At 51.1% G+C, this 26,567-nt stretch overlaps 2 protein-coding genes across 2 annotated transcripts; both read left to right on the top strand.

Annotated features, from left to right (window-relative positions):
- The first annotated feature begins 273 nt into the window (after positions 1–273).
- Positions 274–11,686, top strand: slc26a6 (solute carrier family 26 member 6). The gene is made up of 19 exons (XM_059032622.1): positions 274–720; positions 1,404–1,543; positions 1,735–1,845; positions 2,165–2,340; positions 2,605–2,769; positions 2,917–3,069; positions 3,613–3,695; positions 3,792–3,939; positions 4,728–4,841; positions 5,089–5,166; positions 5,311–5,406; positions 5,918–6,024; positions 6,689–6,758; positions 7,743–7,835; positions 8,068–8,178; positions 8,329–8,565; positions 8,899–8,953; positions 10,557–10,693; positions 10,914–11,686. Exons 1-19 carry the CDS (start codon positions 566–568, stop codon positions 10,935–10,937), a joined length of 2,253 nt encoding a protein of 750 aa, XP_058888605.1. The 5' UTR covers positions 274–565; the 3' UTR covers positions 10,938–11,686.
- A 1,787-nt stretch (positions 11,687–13,473) lies between these two features.
- LOC117401076 (solute carrier family 26 member 6-like) lies at positions 13,474–25,441 on the top strand. Its single transcript, XM_059031336.1, has 19 exons — positions 13,474–13,622; positions 14,026–14,165; positions 14,316–14,426; positions 15,237–15,415; positions 16,019–16,183; positions 16,304–16,456; positions 18,728–18,810; positions 19,344–19,491; positions 20,443–20,556; positions 21,245–21,322; positions 21,407–21,502; positions 21,834–21,940; positions 22,247–22,316; positions 23,070–23,162; positions 23,278–23,387; positions 24,356–24,494; positions 24,726–24,780; positions 25,100–25,242; positions 25,415–25,441. The coding sequence occupies exons 1-19, from the start codon at positions 13,474–13,476 to the stop codon at positions 25,439–25,441; spliced, it is 2,160 nt and encodes a 719-aa protein (XP_058887319.1).
- Positions 25,442–26,567: the final 1,126 nt, after the last annotated feature.

Below are 26,567 nucleotides of genomic sequence, written 5' to 3' on the forward strand. Positions count from 1 at the left end.
ACTGTGGTGAATAATTAACAAAAGCAGGCAAGGAGAGCTGGGGAGTTCAGAGTCTACTGATTGATTACTGATTATTTGCTGGCATGAAGTGGGAAAGGGACAATAAGGAGAGCGATCTGGGGAGTGAGGGGAAAGAGCACGGGGAGTGACACAGAGACTCGGGCACAGAGGCAGATCAGGAGCTGGGGATGTTTCAGAGTCTGATCCACCCACTCAGAGCTGGCTGCTGGTTATTGTTTTTCAGTGACAAAGTCCTCAAGAAGATAAGGAACCCTTATATTACTGCTTTGTCTTTTAGACCCTTTCCAGCCTTGTCTTGGCTCTCAGTCGCACAGCTCACTGCACAGACCTGGCTTGTATTTGTAGTTGGACTGACTGTAGTGCACAGCGCATAGTTCTGTTCTTCCCCAGAGGAGATAAACAGACAGCGTGTGTGGACAGACGACTGACAGACAGACAGACGGAAAGACAGGTGACGTGGAGTCTTGGTGTGTGGACAGACAGACAGACAGCAGGCAGACTGACAGAGGGCTGGTTGTAGTGAGAGCGAGGGAGTGCAGCAGCGATGGTGATGGAGGAGAGAACACCGGCCCGGCAGAGAGGCCTGGACTACAGTGTGGAGAGGGCAGTGCTGGACGAGGAGAGCCTGGAGGAGGTGGCACAGAGAAGGACTTGTGAGGGCAAGCCTGCCCTGGCACAGAGGCTCAGGGGCAAACTCAGGTGAGGAGATTAGAGGGGAGGGGAGGAAAGGAGAGGAGAGGAGAGGAGGGGGGGTGAGGAGAGGAGAGGGGATGAGAGGACAGGAGAGGGGAGGGTAGGTGAGGAGAGGAGAGGGGAGGGGAGGAGATCACAGGAGAGGACAGGAGAGGGGAGGGGGAAGTGAGAGGGGAGGGATAAGAGGGGAAGAGTGGGGAGGAGAAGAGAGGAGAGGAGAGGGGAGGGGAGGAGAGGGTAGGGGAGGACAGAAGAGGACAGGTGAGGAGAGGGGAGGAGAGGGGGAGAGGGGAGGGGGAGGGGAGAGGGGAAGGGAGGAGAGGAGAGGTGAGGGGAGGGGAGGGCAGGAAAGGGGGGGAGAGGGGAGAGGGAGGGGGAGGGATGAGAGGGAAAGGGAGGAGAGAAGAGGGGAGGGGAGGAGAGGAGAGGAGAGGAGAGGAGAGGAGAGGGGAGGGGAGGGGATGGGAGGAGATGGGGAGAGGGGAGGGGAGGGGAGGTGAAGGGATCAGGGTAACTGAAGAATTGAAAAACATGGCAACGGCAGAGTGTGATCTTGTGCAAAGTGCAGGATGATGACTCAGGATGATGTCTCAGTGTAACTGTGTCTCCGAGTGAACGAGGCAGCCCAGCACTGTACAGCACACTTACTGAAGGAGATGTGGGGGTCAGTTCTTCATGTTTCTCCACAGTTGCTCTGCAGCGAAGTTGAAGCACTGTCTCTTCACTTGTATACCAGTCTTGTCCTGGCTCCCGCGCTATTCCTTCAGGGAGTGTGCTCTGGGAGACTTCTTCTCAGGGATCAGCGTTGGGATCATGCACCTACCACAGGGTGAGAAATGTACCTTTCTCCCTCTCTCTACTTCCTCTCTCCCTCTCCTTCTCCCTCACTCCCCTCACTCCCCTCCCATTCTCCCTCTTTTCATCCCTCTTTATTCCTCTACTTTTCCATCTGATTCCCTTCCTTTAGTTCTGTCTCTCTCCTCCCTCTCCTCCCCCTGATCTCTCCTTCTCTTGCCACAGGCATGGCGTACGCCCTCCTGGCCTCCGTGCCCCCTGTGTTTGGGCTCTACTCCTCCTTCTACCCCATCCTGGTCTACTTCATCTTTGGGACGTCCCGGCACATCTCCGTGGGTAAGGATGAAGGGAAATCTGAAGCTCCTGTGGGATTCGACCCTCCCTCAGATCTAACTCTCCCCCTCCACACTAACCCTCTGATTCGAGTCCCTCAGATCTAACCCTTCCCCCTCCACACTAACCCTCTGATTCAAGTCCCTCAGATGTAACCCTCCCCCCTACACACTAACCCTCTTCCGCGTTTGCGATGATGAGTGTTATGATTGGCAGTGTGGTGGAGAGACTGGCTCCGGACAGTGACCTCCTCTCCCCTCTCTCCCCCCTCTCCCCTCTCCATCTCCCCTCTCTCTCCCCTCTTCCCTCTCCCCTCTCTCAGGCACGTTTGCAGTGATGAGTGTTATGATCGGCAGTGTGGTGGAGAGACTGGCTCCGGACAGTGACTTCTCCTCTCTGGACAATGTGACGAATGAGACTCTGATTGATGTCCTGCAGCGGGACGCGGCCCGGATCAAGGTGGCGGCGGCAGTCACTTTCCTCTCTGGACTCTTCCAGGTAAATTCACGAGATCCTGGATGAGCCGTGAGGCTCGTTCTTCAGCCTGGCCTCCGTCGGGAGATGTGACGTGACCAGCTTGAGAAAATTTCAAGTCTGGCTTCCAGTCTGTCGCTGAATCGACAGACAGTCTCCTGACTGGAGAGACCAGCAATCAAGGGCCGCCTGACTGCAGTATGAGCTGAGCTTTCGAAGGCCCCCAGTGGGAGGCCATGTTCAGACTGGGACTGTCTCCTCTCTTGTGTAACACCCCCCTCTCTGCAGGTGGCTCTGGGTCTGGTCCAGTTTGGCTTTGTGGTGACCTACCTGTCTGAGCCGCTGGTGCGTGGCTACACCACCGCTGCTGCCATTCACGTGATTGTGTCACAGCTGAAGTACGTCTTCGGAATCAACCCGAACCGCTACAGTGGACCCCTCTCAATGGTGTATGTGAGTACCAGAACCACCAGAACACGTCTCCCTCTCTTTCTACTCTCCTCCTCTGTCCCTCTCCCTCTCTCTCCTCCTACCCCTCACTCCCTACTTCTAACTCTCTCTCAATTTCTCTCTACCCCTAACCCTCCCTCTCTCTCCCAGACGGTGATAGAGGTGTGTGCCCTGCTGCCTGAGACTAACGTGGGCACTTTGGTGGTCAGCATCGTCTCCCTGGTGGTCCTGCTGGTAGTGAAGAAGATCAGCACAGCGCTGAGCCACAAGCTGCCCATCCCCATCCCCATCGAGCTCATCTTGGTGAGGGCTGCTCTCTCTCCCCCTCATTCTCCCCTTCTTCCCTTCTCTCCCCTCCCTCCTCTCCCATCCCCATCGAGCTCATCCTGGTGAGGGCTGCTCTCTCTCCCCCTCATTCTCCCCTTCTTCCCTTCTCTCCCCTCCCTCCTCTCCCATCCCCATCAAGCTCATCCTGGTGAGGGCTGCTCTCTCTCCCCCTCATTCTCCCCTCCTTCCCTTCTCTTCCCTTCCTCCTCTCCCATCCCCATCGAGCTCATCCTGGTGAGGGCTGCTCTCTCTCCCCCTCATTCTCCCCCTTCCCCTCCTTTCACTCCCTCCTCTCCCATCCCCATCGAGCTCATCCTGGTGAGGGCTGCTCTCTCTCCCCCTCATTCTCCCCCTTCCCCTCCTTTCCCTCCCTCTTCTCCCAGCCCATCAAGCTCATCCTGGTGAGGGCTGCTTTCTCTCCCCCTATCCCCCCTCTCCAGCTCCCCCCTCTTGTGAGTAAGCATTCCTCATATTATCCTGCTGTTGAAGGCTCTTGTTAACCTCACTCCCTCCCTGCAGGTGATCGTTTCCACGGTGATCACTGCGCAGGTGCAGCTGGACAACAAGTATGGAGTGCAGGTCGTGGGCGAGATTCCCCAAGGGTAGGGGTCACAGGCACAGGGGTCGGGCTGACAGGTTCTGTTTTTCTACACTTTCAGTAAAATATTTATTCTGTCTCTCTCTCCTCTCTCTGCTAGTTTGCAGGCGCCGGTGTTTCCGGACTCCTCTCTGTTTGTGTCGGTGGTGGGGGATGCTTTTGCCATTGCTGTGGTTGGCTACGCCATTGCTATCTCACTCGGGAAGATCTTTGCTCTCAAGTACGGCTACCAGGTGGACAGCAACCAGGTGAGTGCGGGCTGCTGTACTGACCCGGGAAACTGACCTGAGAAACTGACCAGAGAAAGTGACCAGAGAAACTGACATAGGAAACTGACCTGAAAAACTGACCTGGGAAACTGACCTGAGAAACTGACCTGAGAAACTGACCAGAGAAGGTGACACAGGAAACTGACCTGAAAAACTGACCTGAGAAACTGACACAGAAAACTGACCTGAGAAACTGACCAGAGAAAGTGACACAGGAAACTGACCTGAGAAAGTGACACAAGAAACTGACCCGAGAAAGTGACACAGGAAACTGACCTGAGAAACTGACACAGGAAACTGACCTGAGAAACTGACACAGAAAACTGACCTGAGAAACTGACCTGAGAAAAACTGACACAGGAAACTGACCCGAGAAACTGACCCAGGAAACTGACCTGAGAAACTGACCCAGGAAACTGACCTAAGAAACAGACCAGAGAAAGTGACACAGGAAACTGACCTGAGAAACTGACAGGAAACTAACAGGAAACTGACAGGAAACTGACCTGGGAAACTGACCCAGGACAGTGATTCCTGGATATTCAGTGAAAGAAAGGAGACACACAACAGTCTCATCTGTGAGGCTGGCAGGAGCAGTTCAGGTTCTTGCTGGTTTAATTGTGTTATTAGCTAAAGCTCACAGGGTTCAAGTTCAACTTCTAGCTGTTCATTTAAGTACAGTTTGCGGTGCTTTTACAACCATATCTGATTTTCTCACATGCACCTCCTCCTCTTTCCCTCAATGGTCTCTCCCTTCCTTGTTTCAGGAGCTTGTGGCGCTGGGTCTCAGTAACTCAGTCGGGGGGGTGTTCCAGTGTTTCGCTATCAGCTGTTCCATGTCCAGGACTCTGGTCCAGGAGAGCAGCGGCGGGCACACCCAGGTAACAACTGAGCTCCCCTGGACAGGAGTGCGAGTACAAGTGAACATGCATGTGTGGTATCAAAAAATTTACCAACAACCCTACCCTACCTAGTAATGTTGTTGAGGCAGAACATGTTTACACGTTCATCCTCCCCCTCCTCCTCTCGCCTCTCCCCTCTCCCTTCTCCCCCTCCCCCTCCCACCCCTCTCCTCTCCTCTCTCCTCTCCCCTCCCCTCCCACCCCTCTCCTCTCCTCTCTTTCTCAGGTGGCGGGGGCTCTCTCGGCCCTCGTGATTCTAGTCATCATCCTGCAGCTCGGAAAACTCTTCCAACAACTGCCCAAGGTGAGAGGAGAGGGGGAGGTGGAGAGGGAGAGAGGGAGAGAGGGAGAGGGGGAGGTGAGGGGTTTCAAAATACATTGACACCTCACTTCCATGGCAGTGCAGTTCCTAACAGTGTCGGCTGGCTTCTGAATTCTTCCTCTGCAGGCTGTTCTGTCTGCCATCGTCATCATCAACCTGCAGGGAATGATGAGGCAGTTTACTGACATCAGGACACTGTGGAGGAGCAACAAGGTTGACATGGTGAGAAAAACAGGGACACACACACAGAGACACAGAGACACACACACAGAGACACAAAGACACAGAGACATACGCACAGAGACACAGAGACACACGCACAGAGACAAACATACACACAGAGACACATGCACAGAGACACAGAGACACACACACAGAGACAGAGACACACGCACAGAGACACACACAGAGATACAGAGACACAGAGACACATGCACAGAGACACAGAGACACACATACACAACACAGAGTTATAGAGACACAGTTACACACAACGCTTCCCACAGTGTCTAAGAAGGACAACGTTGACACTGCTGCTGCACAGTAGTTGCTGTAGCAGCTGATAGCCACTAGAGAGAGCTGGTGTTCTGGGGAAGCAGCCTAGGTGAATGAGGCGGCAGGGCAAGGGAGATAGAGGGGAGTCAGTGGGGAGCAAAACTGTCCTCCTTTCAAAATGAAAAAATGAAACACTACAATAAATAAACAACACCTGACCCCTGCCCTCTGCCCCCAGCTGGTGTGGGTCGTGACCCTGGTCTTCACGCTGCTCCTGAACCTGGATCTGGGACTTGCTGCGTCCATCGCCTTCGCAATGCTGACCGTCATCTTCAGAACACAGCTGTGAGTGACCCCTCCTCTCCTCCCTCCCTCCTCCTATTTCCCAGCAACAATTGACTGAGTGGGTAGAGATTGTGAGGTAATGAGATGGAGGGGGCTGAGGGACAGAGCGGTGCTGCTGCTGACGAGGGAGGAGTCCTGCAAGGCGTGCAGAGGAAGGTTAGAGATTGTGAGGTAATGAGATGGAGGGGGCTGAGGGACAGAGCGGTGCTGCTGCTGACGAGGGAGGAGTCCTGCGAGGCGTGCAGAGGAAGGATCAACATGATCAGGTTCTTTACACTTTGCACCTAGTACATGCCTGTCTTCCATCTTGGTCATTTGCAGTGTTATATTTTCCATTGCTGGTGGTTTGAAAAGATTAAATGCTGATGCTGTATCATGAATGCAAGAGGAAAGCCCTGCATTAACAGCATATCCAGGACCCATTGTGAAGACAGCTTACCTTGATTTATACGTGGAGATGCTGCCCATGTTATACTTCCATCTCTAGACTTGAATGTTTCTTCCACGAGAAGCAGTGGGCTAGTGGGGAGAGTTTGATTTTCCACCTCTTCCCTTTGATTTTGAAGGAGAAATCATGGCAGATTCAGTGTGAACCAAAACTAAACTAATTGTTTTTTCCATCGCCTCCCCCTCCCTCTCCTCTCCTCTCCCCCTGCTCTCCCAGGCCGCAATACTCCTTGCTGGGTCGGATTGCTGGCACTGAGCTGTACAGATCTGTGGAGGAGTTTGCTCAGGTAAGCCCTGCAGTGTGTTCAGTGTGATGCACACAGCCTCCCTGTATCTGCTGGCACTGAGCTGTACAGATCTGTGGAGGAGTTTGCTCAGGTAAGCCCTGCAGTGTGTTCAGTGTGATGGACACAGCCTCCCTGTATCTGCTGGCACTGTGCTAAGTCTCTGGCTCTATTCAGAGGCTCTCCAGTCTCAGTAAACACACATTCTGACAAGTCATCCTCATTATGTTGGCTTGTTTATCTCAATTGCTTTGAGCATTATGGATTATTCATTAATATTTCCAAAGCGCTTGCAACACTGGACTTGTGCAACAATTAATATCACAGCTATACAGACCTTGCACCTATTCACAGTGGAAACGACAAGACAGCCCTAGAGGCTCTACCCACGCCAGCCACTGTCTACTTCGGTTTAACCCTCTCTATTTTTAAATGCACAGCACGGCTTCAATAGTGGCTTCGTATCTCAGTAGGTGTTGGACCAGAGTAATAGGAAACACAACAGCATGTGTTCAGGAGCTCTGTAATAGTGCACCAGTGCATCCTTTACAGCCAATCAGATTGCTCCGTTGCAGTAGATTATGTCACACTCTATTCCAAAGTTCAAGTTGCAGCCTGGCTCCATTGTGCTGAGCAGTGTGGGGATGGAGTTAACCCCTCGTGACCCTCTGCTGGACAGACTGCCAGTTTAAACAATGATTGACTGCAGTGCTGTTTTATACCTGACTGGTTAAGGCTGTCCATACAAGATTAATCATACTCTGTTAGTTTTGTATTGACTGCTGTCTTCAGAACATGCGCTGAAACTAAAGGCTGTGGAAGTGTTTCTGTTATCTGGGATCCTGCCAGCCTGCTGATACAAGAACCATGCTACACACATCTGCCTGCCTGAGTCTGTCTGACTGTCTGCCTGTCCTCATTCCCCAGTCACTGTGTTTGTGTTTCTCATCCCCCAGTTCCTCAGTCACTGTGTTTGTGTTTCTCTAGGCTCAGGAGATCCCAGGAGTTAAAATCTTCCGCTCATCAGCCACTCTCTACTTCGCCAACGCAGAGATGTACGAAGAGACTCTGAAAAAGAAAGTGAGTCTGGGTCCTGTCTCCCATCCCAGGACATCTAAGCTGTGACTGCAGTGTAACACTATCCTGGAGCTGCCCTCTGCACTTGCATGTGTGCAGTGTCAATTCTCAATATCATTATTCTGGAGGGATAAGGAGAGAGGTTATTACTGCTGTATAAACTGTGATGGGGTCATTATTCTGGAAGGATAAGGAGAGAGGTTATTACTGTTGTGTTATTTGCTGTTGTGTTCAGGTTGGGATCAATATCGCTCAGCTGCTGCGCCACAAGAAGAAGCTGGCAGCGAAAGAGAAGCGCAGAGAGAAGCAAGAGGAGAGGAGAGCCAAGAAGGAGGCCAAGAAAAATGTATGTATATCTAGTTTATATATTTGTTTCTGTTTTCTGTTGTGGGAGATACTGGGGATACTGGCAGCTTTGATCTGTTCAGTTAAGAATGAGAAATCACATGCAGCAAAATGAATCGTTTGGACCCAGTAATTTTATTGCTCTGGCCAGCAGGAGAAAAAGGGAGGTGGTGCTACTGACTGTGTGGAGAGTGAGGAGACTGGGCAAGAGGAGACTGGGCAAGAGGAGACTGGGAGAGAGGAGACTGGGAGAGAGGAGACTGTGCAAGAGGAGACTAGGAGAGAGGGGACTCAGAGATGGTCTAATCCCCTGAACCCCCACTCCATCATCCTGGACCTCAGTCCTGTCAACTTCCTGGACACTGTGTCAGTAAAGAAGCTGAAAAACGTGAGTATCCTGGAGCGGGAGCACAAACACATTCAGATCCAATCCATTTCCAGAAACGTGTTGTTATAATAATCACATGTTATTATAAGAGATCTTGCAGGGGACACTGATAAGCTCTGCAGGACTTTGCTTATCTGTGTCCTCTTAAACAGTACATCTCAAAGCAGAACAATGTCATGCTGCACTGTGACCCTGTTAAAACCAGGATGATCACACCTTGCCATGCGCTCCTCAAAGCAAACAAACAGTGGATCAGTCACACATGGAAAGATAAAGTTCAGCACGGAGCCGCAGGGCTCTCGGTGCTTCAGCTCCCATTCTTTTCTATTGCAGATTGTCAGTGATTACAGGGAAGTGGGAGTGGAGGTGTACCTAGCAGGCTGCCAGAGTGAGTACAAGCTGAGTGTGAGTATGAGTGTGTGAGCGTGAGTGTGAGTTTGTGTTTGCATGCAGTGTGTTTCAATGCAGTGTGTTTCAGTGCAGTGTGTTTCAGTGTGTTTCAGTGCAGTGTGTTTCAGTGCAATGTGTTTCAGTGCGGTGTGTTTCAGTGCAGTGTGTATCAGTGCAGTGTGTTTCAGTGCAGTGTGTTTCAGTGCGGTGTGTTTCAGTGTGTTTCAGTGTGTTTCAGTGCAGTGTGTTTCAGTGTGTTTCAGTGCAGTGTGTTTCAGTGCGGTGTGTTTCAGTGTGTTTCAGTGTGTTTCAGTGCAGTGTGTTTCAGTGCAGTGTGTTTCAGTGCAGTGTGTTTCAGTGCGGTGTGTTTCAGTGTGTTTCAGTGTGTTTCAGTGTGTTTCAGTGCAGTGTGTTTCAGTGCTGTGTGTTTCAGTGTGTTTCTGTGCCGTGTGTTTCAGTGCAGTGTGTTTCAGTGTGTTTCAGTGCAGTGTGTTTCAGTGTGTTTCAGTGCAGTGTGTTTCAGTGCAGTGTGTTTCAGTGCAGTGTGTTTCAGTGCGGTGTGTTTCAGTGTGTTTCAGTGTGTTTCTGTGCCGTGTGTTTCAGTGTGTTTCAGTGCAGTGTGTTTCAGTGTGTTTCAGTGCAGTGTGTTTCAGTGCAGTGTGTATCAGTGCAGTGTGTTTCAGTGCAGTGTGTTTCAGTGCGGTGTGTTTCAGTGCGGTGTGTTTCAGTGTGTTTCTGTGCCGTGTGTTTCAGTGTGTTTCAGTGCAGTGTGTTTCAGTGCGGTGTGTTTCAGTGTGTTTCAGTGTGTTTCAGTGCAGTGTGTTTCAGTGCAGTGTGTTTCAGTGTGTATCAGTGCAGTGTGTTTCAGTGCAGTATGTTTCAGTGCAGTGTGTATCAGTGCGGTGTGTTTCAGTGTGTTTCAGTGTGTTTCAGTGCAGTGTGTTTCAGTGTGTTTCAGTGCAGTGTGTTTCAGTGCGGTGTGTTTCAGTGTGTTTCAGTGCAGTGTGTTTCAGTGCAGTGTGTTTCAGTGCAGTGTGTTTCAGTGTGTATCAGTGCAGTGTGTTTCAGTGCAGTGTGTTTCAGTGCGGTGTGTTTCAGTGTGTTTCAGTGTGTTTCTGTGCCGTGTGTTTCAGTGTGTTTCAGTGCAGTGTGTTTCAGTGTGTTTCAGTGCAGTGTGTTTCAGTGCAGTGTGTATCAGTGCAGTGTGTTTCAGTGCAGTGTGTTTCAGTGCGGTGTGTTTCAGTGCGGTGTGTTTCAGTGTGTTTCAGTGTGTTTCAGTGTGTTTCAGTGCAGTGTGTTTCAGTGCTGTGTGTTTCAGTGTGTTTCTGTGCCGTGTGTTTCAGTGCAGTGTGTTTCAGTGTGTTTCAGTGCAGTGTGTTTCAGTGTGTTTCAGTGCAGTGTGTTTCAGTGCAGTGTGTTTCAGTGCGGTGTGTTTCAGTGTGTTTCAGTGTGTTTCAGTGTGTTTCAGTGTGTTTCTGTGCCGTGTGTTTCAGTGCAGTGTGTTTCAGTGTGTTTCAGTGCAGTGTGTTTCAGTGCAGTGTGTTTCAGTGTGTTTCAGTGCAGTGTGTTTCAGTGCAGTGTGTTTTGCCTCCTGTTGTCAGGCTGTGTTGTCGGGGAGATGGAACGTGGGGGATTCTTCTTGAAGGCGCTCTCGAAGGCCTGTCTCTTTGTCTCGGTTCACGATGCTGTGCTGCACTGCCTGAGACGAGCTGAACACGGGCCACTGGACAGCCCTGCGGTGAGAGACACTGCACTGTAACACTGAGACACTGCACTGCAACACTGAGACACTGCACTGTAACACTGAGACACTTTCATCACTGAGACACTGTACTGTGACAATGTACACACTGAGACACTGTCCTCACTGGGACTGTGAAATACTTGATATTTGAAAGTTTGTCATTTATTAGTACTGAGAAACTTGAACCCCTCTCCACTATCTTGTCCCTCTGCAGGCTCTTGAGAACACCAGGTTATAACGAGAGACTGAGAGCGAGGAGGAAAGGAGCTGCAATGTGTTCCAGGTGTTCATTCACACACACAGGCGAGGCTTGGAGACGGCTCAGCCACGCTCTTCCTTCACTGCAGTTCACTCAAAGAAATGAAAAGGAATGTGTTTCAGTAAAGTCCAGTTTGTTGTTGAATTATGTATAGCGTCTTCCACACAACTTGTGCCCCTGATCCTGCACTATTATACCCAGTCCATACCTACAGCGGGACATCCTGTCTGCAGGTGCTGCTGGTACCTCCTCCTAAACCGTGCACCGAGGGGAAAGCATGCATTGGTCAGCTTGGGTCTGAGAAACGCCCAAAAGAAGATTTAAAAAATGATAAATAGTACTACATTATATAGAATGATGTACTGTTACTAGACTTGCAAAATCATTTTGTAGTTTCTTTGATTACACAATGTTAAATAAATTATCTAAATTATGTTCATATATATATATTATGTTAGCAGTGTGGAGTAGTGGTTAGGGCTCTGGACTCTTGACCGGAGGGTTGTGGGTTCAATCCCCAGTGGGGGACACTGCTGTTGTACCCTTGAGCAAGGTACTTTACCTAGATTGCTCCAGTAAAAACCCAAATGTATAAATGGGTAATTGTATGTAAAAATAATGTGTGATATCTGTATAATGTGAAATAATGTATAATGTGATATCTTGTAACAATTGTAAGTCACCCTGGATAAGGGCGTCTGCTAAGAAATAAATAATAATAATAATAATGTTGTGTCTCAATCCTAAAATTTTAGATGAAGCAAAACTTGTGCCCGCAGCTGTGGACTCACTCCCTCCCTCCCTCCGCAGCTGTGGACACCCTCCCTTCTTCCCTCCCTCCCTCCGCAGCTGTGGACTCCCTCCCTCCCTCCACAGCTGTGGACTCCCTCCCTCCCTCCCTCCACAGTTATGGACTCCCTCCCTCCATCCCTCCACAGCTATGAACTCCCTCCCTCCCTCCCTCCGCAGCTGTGGACTCCCTCCCTCCCTCCACAGCTATGGACTCCCTCCCTACATCCCTCCACAGCTATGGACTTCCTCCCTTCCTCCCTCCACAGCTGTGGACTCCCTCCCTCCCTCCACAGCTATGGGACTCACTCCCTCCCTCCACAGCTGTGAACTCCCGCTGCTCCTAGAGAATGTTTCACTCGCATCACTGAAGAAACCTGCTCTGCAGCTCTGAGCTGCTCAGAGAGAATGTTTCACTCGCATCACTGATGAAACCTGCTCTGCTGCTCAGAGAGAATGTTTCACTTGCATCACTGATATGCACAAAATAACACAGTGACACACTCACAATCTCTCACACACTTACTGAAACTCACACTGCCACTCACAAACACCCTAACCCTAACCCTAACCCAATCTGACACACACGCACTCAAGCAGCCACACTCATTGGTATAACATTGCAATCTGACTCCAGAATTGCGTGCAGTTTGATTTTGTTGGTGCAGTTTGAGTTGTGACTCCTCTGCATGGGGACCCCCGTTTCTGCTTGCCAGTCCCCCCGTGTCTGGTTGTTAGAAATCTCACCCACAGTAGCTTCACTTCCACGTCACTTTACCAGGGCTGTTCTTTAAAAGTTGCCTTGTCAGACAGCAATTAATGTGTTCCTTCCTGTTGTGTCAGCTTCCAGCAGACAGGATGCTGTTTGTAGGTAATTGTGAGTAATTAGGGAGCTGGCTGGTTATGTATTTACAAGCTAGGACAGTGGTGAGCTGTGGAATATTCCAGGCAGTGAGTGGCAGGGCGCTTCTCCCGATGTGCTATTTTAAGGTTTTATCTGTAATAACCTGTGTGACTGAGCGTCCCCAGGACAGGTTAGTGTTCCCAGAGTTACTGATTACTGTCTGCGATTCTGACTGGGTATAAAGGCAGCTGGTTGGCTACCCTGCCCACACTGGCACTTCACAGACCCGGCTAGACTGTTGGACCGCTCTGAGGATCAGGAGACACGGCTGTGCTCCTCTGCTTTCACACAGATCTTCAAATCACAGTTACTGCTGCTGCAGCACAGACAGGCGGCTGAGATTCCTTTAGTCCCGAATGAGGACAGACAGACAGACAGACAGACAGAGAGACAGACAGAGAGACAGAGAGGCAGACTCCCAGACAGACAAGCAGACAGACAAACAGACAGGCAGGCAGGCAGACAGAGAGACAGACAGGCAGACACCCAGACAGACAAGCAGACAGACAGACAGGCAGGCAGGCAGACAGAGAGACAGACAGGCAGACACCCAGACAGACAAGCAGACAGACAGACAGACAGACAGACAGACAGACAGACAGGCAGGCAGGCAGGCAGACAGAGAGACAGACAGGCAGACACCCAGACAGACAAGCAGACAGACAGACAGACAGACAGACAGACAGACAGACAGACAGACAGACAGACAGGCAGACAGACAGATAGACAGGCAGGCAGGCAGGCAGGCAGGCAGGCAGACAGACAGATAGACTGACGGAGGGCTGGTTTCAGTGAGAGCGAGGGAGTGCGGCAACAATGATGATGGAGGAGAGAGCACAGGCCCGGCAGAAAGGCCTGGGCTACAGAGTGGAGAGAACAGTGCTGGACGAGGAGAGCCTGGAGGAGGTGGCACAGAGACAGACTCATGAGGACAAGCCTGCCCTGGCACAGCGGCTCAGGGGCAAACTCAGGTGAGGAGAGGAAAGGAGAAGGGAGGGGAGGAGAGGAGAAGATAGGAAAGGAGAGTGGAGGAAGAGGGGAGAGGAGAGGAGAGGAGAAGGGAGGGGAGGAGAAGATAGGAGAGGAGAGGGGAGGAGAAGATAGGAGAGGAGAGGGGAGGAGAAGACAGTGTATCTCAGTGTGTATCTCAGTGTGTCTCAGTGTGTATTTCAGTGTATCTCAGTGTGTCTCAGTGTGTATCTCAGTGTGTCTCAGTGTGTATTTCAGTGTATCTCAGTGTGTCTCAGTGTGTATCTCAGTGTGTATTTCAGTGTATCTCAGTGTGTCTCAGTGTGTATCTCAGTGTGTATTTCAGTGTATCTTAGTGTGTATCTCAGTGTATCTCAACTGGTTTCGCTCCATGTTTATCCACAGTTGCTCTGCAGTGAAGTTGAGGCACTGTCTCTTCACCTGTATACCAGTCTTGTCCTGGCTCCCGTGCTACTCCTTCAGGGAGTGTGCTCTGGCAGACCTCTTCGCAGGGATCAGCGTCGGGATCATGCATCTACCGCAGGGTGAGAGAGACAGAGAGAGAGAGATAACACAGATGCCTTTCTCACCCCTCTACTCTTCCTCTCCTCATCTCCCTCTCTCTTATTCCCTCTCTCCCCTCTCTACTCCCCCTCCCTCTCTCTTAATCCCTCTCTCTCCCTCTCTCGCCCCAGGCATGGCGTACGCCCTCCTGTCCTCCCTGCCCCCTGTGTTTGGGCTCTACTCCTCCTTCTACCCAGTCCTGGTCTACTTCATCTTTGGGACTTCCCGGCACATCTCAATAGGTGAGCACAGTTTAACATGTCAGTCCTGGGACTTGGCTGAGTGTATTCTCGTAGGGAGTATATTGGGTGTGTTTCTATGCAGTGGTTAGTATAAGCAATGCATGTGTAAGAGAGTCTAATGGTTGTGTGTCTCTATGTAGCGGTCAGTCTAATGGTTGTGTGTCTCTGTGTGGTCAGTCTAATTGCTGTGTGTCTCTGTGTGGTCAGTCTAATGGCTGTGTGTCTCTGTGTGCCTCTATGCAGTAGTCAGTCTAATGGCTGTGTGTCTCTGTGTGGTCAGTCTAAAGGCTGTGTGTCTATGTGTGTCTCTATGCAGTGGTCAGTCTAATCGCTGTGTGTCTCTATGTGGTCAGTCTAAAGGCTGTGTGTCTCTGGGTGGTCAGTCTAATTGCTGTGTGTCTCTGGCTGGTCAGTCTCATTGCTGTGTGTCTCTGGGTGGTCAGTCTAATCGCTGTGTGTCTCTGTGTGGTCAGTCTAAAGGCTGTGTGTCACTGTGTGTCTCTATGCAGCGGTCAGTCTAATTGCTGTGTGTCTCTGAGTGGTCAGTCTCATTGCTGTGTGTCTCTGGGTGGTCAGTCTAATTGCTGTGTGTCTCTGGCTGGTCAGTCTCATTGCTGTGTGTCTCTGGGTGGTCAGTCTAATCGCTGTGTGTCTCTGTGTGGTCAGTCTAAAGGCTGTGTGTCACTGTGTGTCTCTATGCAGCGGTCAGTCTAATTGCTGTGTGTCTCTGGGTGGTCAGTCTGATGGCTGTGTGTCTCTGTGTGGTCAGTCTAATGGCTGTGTCTCTGTGTGTCTGTGACTCTGTGTCAGGCACGTTTGCAGTGATGAGCATGATGGTTAGTAGTGTGACGGAGAGGCTGGCTCCAGACAGCATGTTCCTCCTGAGCCCGGGGAACCTGACTAACGCAACCGGGATCGACACTGAGGCGCGGGACGCCATGAGGGTGCAGGTTGCCACAGCGACCACCATTCTGGCCGGACTCTTTCAGGTAAACTGGCCCGTCTCTTTAGTATCACAAAAGCGGCAGGATTTCCATTGTCTGTGTGAATACCTGGGTCTGTCTTACCTGCTACAGAGAGAAAGAGACTAACCCAAACCCAACCCCTAACCCTGGCTGTATAGAGTGACTCCCTGTGTCCCTGTGCCCTGACTGTATAGAGTGACTCCCTGTGTCACTGTGCCCTGGCTGTATAGCGTGACTCCCTGTGTCACTGTGCCCTGACTGTATAGAGTGACTCCCTGTGTCACTGTGCCCTGGCTGTATAGAGTGACTCCCGGTGTCACTGTGCCCTGGCTGTATAGGGTGACTCCCTGTGTCACTGTGCCCTGACTGTATAGAGTGACTCCCTGTGTCACTGTGCCCTGGTGGTATAGAGTGACTCCCTGTGTCACTGTGCCCTGGCTGTATAGAGTGACTCCCTGTGTCACTGTGCCCTGGCTGTATAGAGTGACTCCCTGTGTCACTGTGCCCTGACTGTATAGAGTGACTCCCTGTGTCACTGTGCCCTGGCTGTATAGCATGACTCCCTGTGTCACTGTGCCCTAGCGGTATAGAGTGACTCCCTGTGTTGTAACGCCCCCCTCTCTGCAGGTGGCTCTGGGTCTGGTCCAGTTTGGCTTTGTGGTGACCTACCTGTCTGACCCGCTCGTGCGTGGCTACACCACCGCTGCTGCCACCATCGCGATGGTGTCACAGCTCAAGTACATGTTGGGGGTCCACAGCGACCGGTTCAGCGGACCCCTCTCCTTCGTCTACGTGAGTCTCCCTCACTACCTATTGGAATATAATGCATGGATAATTACATGAAGAACAATTATTTCTCTCTCCACTCTTAACACCCTCCCTCTCTCCCTCTCTCCCTCTCTCTCTCCTCAGACGCTGATAGATGTGTGTTTCCTGCTGCCCGAGACTAACCTGGGCACTCTGGTGGTCAGCATCGTCTCCCTGGTGGTTCTAGCGGCAGGGAAGGAGCTCAACACAGCATGGAGCCACAAGCTGCCCATGCCCATCCCCATCGAGCTCATCACAGTGAGGACTGCTCTCTCTATCCTCCTCTCCCATCCCCATCGAGCTCATCACAGTCAGGACTGCTCTCTCTCTCCTCTCCCATCCCCATCGAGCTCATCACAGTGAGGACTGCTCTCTCTCTCCTCTCCCATCCCCATCGAGCTCATCACAGTGAGGACTGCTCTCTCTCTCCTCTCCCATCCCCATCGAGCTCATCACAGTCAGGACTGCTCTCTCTCTCCTCTCCCATCCCCATCGAGCTCATCACAGTGAGGACTGCTCTCTCTCTCCTCTCCCATCCCCATCGAGCTCATCACAGTCAGGATTGCTCTCTCTCTCCTCTCCCATCCCCATCGAGCTCATCACAGTGAGGACTGCTCTCTCTCTCCTCCTCTCCCATCCCCATCGAGCTCATCACAGTGAGGACTGCTCTCTCTCTCCTCCTCTCCCATCCCCATCGAGCTCATCACAGTGAGGACTGCTCTCTCTCTCCTCTCCCATCCCCATCGAGCTCATCACAGTGAGGACTGCTCTCTCTCTCCTCCTCTCCCATCCCCATCGAGCTCATCACAGTGAGGACTGCTCTCTCTCTCCTCCTCTCCCATCCCCATCGAGCTCATCACAGTGAGGACTGCTCTCTCTCTCCTCAGACGCTGATAGATGTGTGTTTCCTGCTGCCCGAGACTAACCTGGGCACTCTGGTGGTCAGCATCGTCTCCCTGGTGGTTCTAGCGGCAGGGAAGGAGCTCAACACAGCATGGAGCCACAAGCTGCCCATGCCCATCCCCATCGAGCTCATCACAGTGAGGACTGCTCTCTCTATCCTCCTCTCCCATCCCCATCGAGCTCATCACAGTCAGGACTGCTCTCTCTCTCCTCTCCCATCCCCATCGAGCTCATCACAGTGAGGACTGCTCTCTCTCTCCTCTCCCATCCCCATCGAGCTCATCACAGTGAGGACTGCTCTCTCTCCTCCTCTCCCATCCCCATCGAGCTCATCACAGTGAGGATTGCTCTCTCTCTCCTCTCCCATCCCCATCGAGCTCATCACAGTGAGGATTGCTCTCTCTCTCCTCTCCCATCCCCATCGAGCTCATCACAGTCAGGACTGCTCTCTCTCTCCTCTACCATCCCCATCAAGCTCATCACAGTGAGGACTGCTCTCTCTATCCTCCTCTCCCATCCCCATCAAGCTCATCACAGTGAGGATTGCTCTCTCTCCTCCTCTCCCATCCCCATCGAGCTCATCACAGTGAGGACTGCTCTCTCTCTCCTCTCCCATCTCCATCGAGCTCATCACAGTGAGGACTGCTCTCTCTCTCCTCCTCTCCCATCCCCATCGAGCTCATCACAGTCAGGACTGCTCTCTCTCTCCTCTACCATCCCCATCAAGCTCATCACAGTGAGGACTGCTCTCTCTATCCTCCTCTCCCATCCCCATCAAGCTCATCACAGTGAGGATTGCTCTCTCTCTTCTCCCCCATCCCCATCGAGCTCATCACAGTGAGGACTGCTCTCTCTCCTCCTCTCCCATCCCCATCGAGCTCATCACAGTGAGGATTGCTCTCTCTCTCCTCTCCCATCCCCATCGAGCTCATCACAGTGAGGATTGCTCTCTCTCTCCTCTCCCATCCCCATCGAGCTCATCACAGTGAGGACTGCTCTCTCTCTCCTCTCCCATCCCCATCGAGCTCATCACAGTCAGGACTGCTCTCTCTCCTCCTCTCCCATCCCCATCGAGCTCATCACAGTGAGGACTGCTCTCTCTCTCCTCTCCCATCCCCATCGAGCTCATCACAGTGAGGACTGCTCTCTCTCTCCTCTCCCATCCCCATCGAGCTCATCACAGTGAGGACTGCTCTCTCTCTCCTCTCCCATCCCCATCGAGCTCATCACAGTGAGGACTGCTCTCTCTCTCCTCTCCCATCCCCATCAAGCTCATCACAGTGAGGACTGCTCTCTCTCCTCCTCTCCCATCCCCATCGAGCTCATCACAGTGAGGACTGCTCTCTCTCTCCTCTCCCATCCCCATCGAGCTCATCACAGTCAGGACTGCTCTCTCTCTCCTCTCCCATCCCCATCGAGCTCATCACAGTGAGGACTGCTCCTGGATGTCCTGCTTGGCAGATCACTATGGTGTTAAACACTCTTGTAGTCCCACTGGCACTCTGTTAATGTTTGAAATGAAGGTTAATTTCCATAACGCTGTGCACAGCGATGCAGAAACAGCGAATGCAATTTGAAAGCTTGTCCAGCAGACTGTGACCCCAGGTCTCTCTCCTCCTCTCTCAGATCGTCTTGGCAACGGTGATCTCAGGCCAGGCCACCTTGAGCCCGAGCTACGGCGTGGACGTGGTGGGGGAGATACCCAGCGGGTGAGTGTGCAGGAGGGCAGCGAGAGATACCCAGCGGGTGAGTGTGCAGGAGGGCAGCGAGAGATACCCAGCGGGTGAGTGTGCAGGAGGGCAGCGAGAGATACCCAGCGGGTGAGTGTGCAGGAGGGCAGCGAGAGATACCCAGCGGGTGAGTGTGCAGGAGGGCAGCGAGAGATACCCAGTGGGTGAGTGTGCAGGAGGGCAGCGAGAGATACCCAGCGGGTGAGTGTGCAGGAGGGCAGCGAGAGATACCCAGTGGGTGAGTGTGCAGGAGGGCAGCGAGAGATACCCAGTGGGTGAGTGTGCAGGAGGGCAGCGAGAGATACCCAGCGGGTGAGTGTGCAGGAGGCATCGAGAAATACCCAGCGGGTGAGTGTGCAGGAGGCAGCGAGAAATACCCAGCGGGTGAGTGTGCAGGAGGCAGCGAGAAATACCCAGCGGGTGAGTGTGCAGGAGGCAACGAGAGGAGGCTGAAGTTGTGATTAATGTGCATGCTTGCTGTTGACTGGGTTCTCCTCTCCTCTCTGGGTTAGACTGAAGCCCCCCAGTCTCCCGGACTGCAACCTGTTTGGTCAGGTGATTGGAGATGCCTTCGCTCAGGCCATTGTTGGGTATGCCGTCTGCATCTCTTTGGGTAAAACATTTGCGATGAAATACGGCTACAAAGTGGACAACAACCAGGTAAGAACAACTCACACAACACACAGTCACTCACACTCAACACATACTCAACACACAGACACTCACAATCAAAACACACACTCAACACACAGTCACTCACACTCAACACACAGTCACTCACACTCAACATGCACTCAACACGCAGTCACTCACACTCAACAGTCACTCACTCTCAACTCACACTCAACACAGTCACTCACACTCAACTCACACTCAACACACAGTCACTCACAATCAACTCACACTCAACACACAGTGACTCACACTCAACACACAGTCACTCACACTCAACATACACTCAACATGCAGTCATTCACACTCAACACAGTCATTCACACTCAACTCACACTCAACACAGTCACTCACTCTCAACTCACACTCAACACACAGTGACTCTCTCTCAACTCACACTCAACACACAGTCACTATCTCTCAACTCACACTCAACACACAGTCACTCACACTCAACTCACACTCAACACAGTCACTCACAATCAACTCACACTCAACACACAGTCACTCACACTCAACACACAGTCATTCACACTAAACTCACACTCAACACACAGTCACTCACACTCAACTCACACTCAACACACAGTCACTCACACTCAACACACACTTAACCCAGACACTCACACTTAACTCACACTCAACACACATTCAATACATTTACTCACACTCAACACACACTCAGCACAGTCACTCACACTCAACACACAGTCACTCATACTCAGCTCACACTCAACACAGTCACTCACACTCAACTCACACTCAACTCACACTCAACTCACACTCAACACACAGTCACTCACACTCAACTCACACTTAACACACAGTCACTCACACTCAACACACACTCAGTACAGTAACTCACACTCAACACACAGTCACACACATTCAACACAGTCACTCACGCTCACTCACACCCCTTCCCTCTCACCCCTTTAGGAGCTGGTGGCGCTGGGGCTCAGCAATGCATGTGGTGGTTTGTTCCAGTGCTTCACTGTCAGCTGCTCCATGTCTCGCAGTCTGATCCAGGAGAGCACAGGAGGCAAGACACAGGTAAGAGTCTTTATAAAGCACTGCTCTGTTTCTGCACTCTCAGTCTTTATAAAGCACTGCTCTGTTTCTGCACTCTCAGTCTTTATAAAGCACTGCTCTGTTTTTGCACTCTCAGTCTTTATAAAGCACTGCTCTGTTTCTGCACTCTCAGTCTTTATAAAGCACTGCTCTGTTTCTGCACTCTCAGTCTTTATAAAGCACTGCTCTGTTTCTGCACTCTCAGTCTTTATAAAGCACTGCTCTGTTTCTGCACTCTCAGTCTTTATAAAGCACTGCTCTGTTTCTCCACTCTCAGTCTTTATAAAGCACTGCTCTGTTTCTCCACTCTCAGTCTTTATAAAGCACTGCTCTGTTTCTCCACTCTCAGTCTTTATAAAGCACTGCTCTGTTTCTCCACTCTCAGTCTTTATAAAGCACTGCTCTGTTTCTGCACTCTCAGTCTTTATAAAGCACTGCTCTGTTTCTCCACTCTCAGTCTTTATAAAGCACTGCTCTGTTTCTCCACTCTCAGTCTTTATAAAGCACTGCTCTGTTTCTGCACTCTCAGTCTTTATAAAGCACTGCTCTGTTTCTGCACTCTCAGTCACAGGTCTTGCTGAGCTGTATTGATGGCTTCACTGCAGTGTTGCTCTGTGTAAATGCCGCTGCCTCTGCTGGTTCAGATGTGATTCCCACTTTGTGTTTCCAGGTTGCCGGGGTGATTTCCTCGATCATCGTCTTGGTAACGGTGCTCAAGCTGGGGGTTCTGTTTCAGGAGCTGCCCAAGGTATGGATTGAGATGTGGTAATAATGTATGCAGAGTATTGTAACGGGGCAGCTGTGAGCTCTGACTCTGTGCTTTGTGTTCCAGACTGTGCTTTCTGCCATCATGTTCATCAATCTGAAGGGAATGTTCAAACAGTACAGTGACATAGTGACTCTCTGGAGAACCAGCAAGATAGACCTGGTGAGGAACTGAGACCCCCCCCCCCCCCACACACACACTGACAGTCCCACTAGAACACATGCAGCTGCATTAACCTCATTTGATTGCATATTGTTTTATGGTTCCACCTCTCTGTTAGCTCTATCTACTCACACTTTATAATAACCAGTAATTAATGATTAATGGATGAACTAATTGCCTGTAATGCTTTCTGCTCCCCAGCAATAACTGCTATTAGAGGGTAGGATTGAGGTTAGGGGTAATATCCGATAACAAAGCTGTCTGGTTCATTTAAAGTTTTTGCTTACTTGTTCACATTCTGTGCCCCCTGACCCCTGCCCTCTGCCCCCAGCTGGTGTGGGTCATGACCCTGGTCTTCACGCTGCTCCTGAACCTGGATCTGGGACTTGCTGCGTCCATCGCCTTCGCAATGCTGACCGTCATCTTCAGAACACAGCTGTGAGTGACCCCTCCTCTCCTTTTCCTCCCTCTCTCTTCTCCCCACATCTCCATCTCCCTCTCTCCCTCCCCCCTCCCCCACATCCCTACACCCCACATCTCCCTCCCCCTCTCTCTCTCTCTCTCCCCCTCCTCCCTCACCCCACCTTTCCCTCCCCCTCCCCCCTCCCTCCTCCTCTCCATCTCCTCTCCTACCTCCTCCCCCCCTTCCTCTGCCCCTCCCCTCCCTCTAATCTCCCCTCCTCCTCCCTCTCTAGTTTGACAGTCTGGTTTCTCATTAGTATATGAAATGCCTCTTGTTTTCAGGCCGCGGTATTCCGTTCTTGGACAGATTCCTGGAACCGAACTTTACCTGGATGTGAAAACTTTCAAACAGGTGTGTGTGTGTGTGTGTGTAGGTGTGTGTGTAGGTGTGTTTCTGTGTGTGTGTGTGTGTTTCTGTGTGTGTGGGTGTGGGTGTGTATGGGTGGATGTGGGTGTGTGTGTGTGTGTGTGTGTGTGTGTGTGTGTAGGTGTGTTTCTGTGTGTGTGTGTGTGTGTAGGTGTGTGTGTGTGTTTCTGTGTGTGTGGGTGTGGGTGTGTATGGGTGGATGTGGGTGTGTGTGTGTGTGTGTGTGTGTGTGTGTGTAGGTGTGTGTTTCTGTGTGTTTCTGTGTGTGTGTGTGTGTGTGTGTGTAGGTGTGTGTGTGTGTTTCTGTGGGTGTGGGTGTGGGTGTGTATGGGTGGATGTGTGTGTGTGTGTGTGTGTGTAGGTGTGTGTGTGTGTGTGTGTGTGTGTGTAGGTGTGTGTGTGTGTTTCTGTGTGTGTGGGTGTGGGTGTGTATGGGTGGATGTGGGTGTGTGTGTGTGTGTAGGTGTGTGTGTGTGGGTGTGGGTGTGTATGGGTGGATGTGTGTGTGTGTGTGTAGGTGTGTGTGTGTGTGTGGGGGGGGGTATGTGTGGGTGTGGGTGTGTATGGGTGGATGTGGGTGTGTGTGGGTATGTGGGTATGTTTGTGTGTGTGGGGGGGGGTATGTGTGGGTGGGTGTGTGTGGGTGTGTGTGTGGGTGTGGGTGCATGTGGGTGTATGTGTGAAGTGCACTCAGCAGTGTCTCTGTACAATTCGCAGCTTCTATTTTTTATTTTCCAGGCGAGAGAAATTCCAGGAATCACAATCTTCCGCTCCTCCACCACCCTCTACTTTGCCAACGCGGATCTGTTCTTGGAGGCGTTGAAGAAGAAGGTGAGCTCAGCCTCCAGCGCCTTGCCTTCACTGCATGAGCCCTGCAGTGTCATTGCTGCTTTATCATGCACTCCAAGCCCTCTTATCGCAGTGATTGTGTTGCTGTTGTGTTCAGGTTGGGATCGATATCGCTCAGCTGCTGACCTACAAGAAGAAACTGGCAGCGAAAGAGAAGCGCAGAGAGAAGCGACAGGAGAGGAGAGCCAAGGAGACCAAGAAAATGGTACGAGCCTTGACAGGACTGAGACAGGGGACAGGCAGAGAGACAGGGGACAGAGAGACAGACAGAGACAGGCAGGCAGAGAGACAGACATACAGGCAGACAGAGAGACAGAGACAGGCAGACAGACAGTGAGACAGGCAGGCAGGCAGAGAGATAGGCAGAGAGACAGAGAGACATGGGACAGAGACAGACAGAGACAGGCAGGCAGAGAGATAGAGAGACAGGTAGGCAGAGAGACAGAGAGACAGGCAGGCAGTGAGATAGAGAGACAGGCAGACAGAGAGACAGACAGAGACAGGCAGGCAGAGAGATAGACAGGCAGACAGACAGTGAGACAGGCAGAGAGATAGGCAGAGAGACAGACAGACAGTGAGACAGAGAGACAGGCAGGCAGGCCGGCAGACAGGGCTTCGTCTTCTACAGACAATCTATCAATTGTACTAAAGTAGGGTGATGATTGTAGATGGAAGGAGGCTGTATCCAGTGCAGTGCTGAAGACTCTGGACTCTGGACTTTATTGTTAGGAGTTCTAGGACAGTCAGCGCTCAATCCAGCCACTGATAGAGGCAGGAGAGCCAGTGTTCTGGTGCTGATCATTCTGAAGGTGTGTCTTACAATAATGTGTTTATCTATCCTTGCAGGAAGCCGAGTGGTGTGAGGAAGGAGGGGGGGCCATGTTCTCAGTGGAGCTGGAGGCTCAGCGCCAGGGGCACAGCGATGAGGGCACAGCGACGGGGGCACAGCTCCGGGGGCACAACGACAAGGGGACAATGCACAGCTACAACAGGACTGTGTTTGTGATCCCCGAATCTCTTGGGAACAGGCCCTTGAGCTGGGAGTACCTGAAGACAGGAGACCCCGAGACAGGGACACTGGGCTCAGTCTCCGAGCTGGACCCTGAGACACGGACACTGGGCTCGGTCTCCGAGCTAGACCCTGAGACGGGGACGCTGGGCTCCACTCTTGATGGAGACGACACTCTGAGCAGAGACCTGGAGCGCGTCTCCGTCGGCTCGCTGGGCAAGTGGAGCTGGGACATTCACTCCATCATCCTGGATCTCAGCACTGTCAACTTCACCGACACCATGGCCATCAAGACACTGAGAAACGTGAGAGCAAGGGGGAGGAGGGCAGGGGAGGGGAGGGGAGGGGAGGGAGGGAGAGAGGAGGGTGTGGTGGGAGGTGTGGTAGAATAGCTATAAAGCTGTTTACAGATATACAAATTTGTCCAAACACAGCCAGTTTCTTGGCAACGATCATGTTAGATGCTCCTAGACTTGTGGTGCAGTTTTAGATGTATATATAGTATATTAACTTTATTTATTTTTGATTTATTCCAGATATGCCATGATTTCAGAGAAATTGAAGTGGATGTATATTTGGCTGGCTGCCAGCGTGAGTATTCCTGAGAGCGGGACTGGAGTTCTAAGAGAGACAGTCATACTGTAAGAGTACTGATGAGAAGTGAATGATGGGACAGGGCGAGAGCTGGGAGACTGGGACTGGGGTTCTAATGAGAACTCCCTTTAAGAGAGACAGTCATACTGTAAGAGTACTGATGAGAAGTGAATGATGGGACAGGGTGAGAGCTGGGAGACTGGGACTGGGGTTCTAATGAGCACTCCCTTTAAGAGAGACAGTCACACTGTAAGAGTACTGATGAGAAGTGAGTGAGCTGGCAGTTTTACTAACCCTCGTGTTCCTCTCGTCTCAGCCTGTGTCGTGGAGGAGTTGGAGAGAGGCTTGTTCTTCTCGAAGATGCTCACTAAAGCCCATCTCTTTGCCTCGGTTCACGATGCTGTGCTGCACTGCGGGGATCACAGGGGCTCCCCCTGCCCCCCCCACCACTGTGACAGGGTGAGACGCTCCTGAGTCACATGACACCTCATTCTGGCATGCAGGTCACATGACACCTCATTCTGGCATGCAGGTCACATGACACCTCATCTGGCCGCGATGATGAAGTCTGGTTTAGCGAATCATTCTGTGAATCACACTGTGTTCTAATAGCCTCATCTTCTCATTGCAGGACATTGGCTGCAGTACCAAGCTGTAGCCAGCAGAGGGATGCTGCTCCAGTGAGCTCTGAGGGAGGCAGCCATCATGCTGTGCAATGAGACTGCAATACCAGTGTTAATAGAGCTCACTGAGACTACAACACCAGAGTGTTAAGAAGATAAGTTTACAAACAACAGAAGGCCATTCGGCCCATCTTGCTCGTTTGGTTGTTAGTAGCTTATTGATCCCAGAATCTCATCAAACAGCTTTTTGAAGGATCCCAGGGTATCAGCTTCAACAACATTACTGGGGAGATGGTTCCAGACCCTCACAATTCTCTGTGTAAAAAAGTGCTTCCTATTTTCTGTTCTGAATACCCTTTTTATCTAATCTCTATTTGTGACCCCTGGTCCTTGTTCCTTTTTTCAGGTCAAAAAAATGTCCCTTGGGTCGACATTGTCAATACCTTTTAGAATTTTGAATGCTTGAATCAGATCACCGTGTAGTCTTCTTTGTTCAAGACTGAACAGATTTAATTATTTTAGCCTGTCTGCATACGACATACCTTTTAAACCCGGGATAATTCTGGTTGCTCTTCTTTGCACTCTTTCTAGAGCAGCAATATCCTTTTTGTAGCGAGGTGACCAGAACTGAACACAGTATTCTAGATGAGGTCTTACTAATACATTGTAAAGTTTGAACATTACTTCCCTTGATTTAAATTCAACACTTTTCACTATACATCCGAGCATCTTGTTGGCCTTTTTTATAGCTTCCCCACATTGTCTAGATGAAGGCATCTCTGAGTCAACAGAAACTCCTAGGTCTTTTTCATAGATTCCTTCTTCAATTTCAGTATCTCCCATATGATATTTATAATGCACACCTTACACTTTTCTATATTAAATGTCATTTGCCATATGTCTGCCCAGTTCTGAATGCTGTCTAGATCATTTTGAATGACTTTTGCTGCTACAACGGTGTTTGACACTCCTATTTTTGTGTTGTCTGCGAATTTATCAAGTTTGCTTACTATACCAGAATCAAAGTCATTAATGTAGATAATACTGATCCCTGTGGTACTCCACTGGTTACCTCGCTCCATTTTGAGGTTTCTCCTCTAATCAGTACTTTCTGTTTTCTACATGTTAAGCACTCCCTAATCCATGTGCAAGCATTTCCTT

Source organism: Acipenser ruthenus, chromosome 10 (assembly GCF_902713425.1).
Source record: "Acipenser ruthenus chromosome 10, fAciRut3.2 maternal haplotype, whole genome shotgun sequence".
Classification (NCBI taxonomy): domain Eukaryota; kingdom Metazoa; phylum Chordata; class Actinopteri; order Acipenseriformes; family Acipenseridae; genus Acipenser; species Acipenser ruthenus.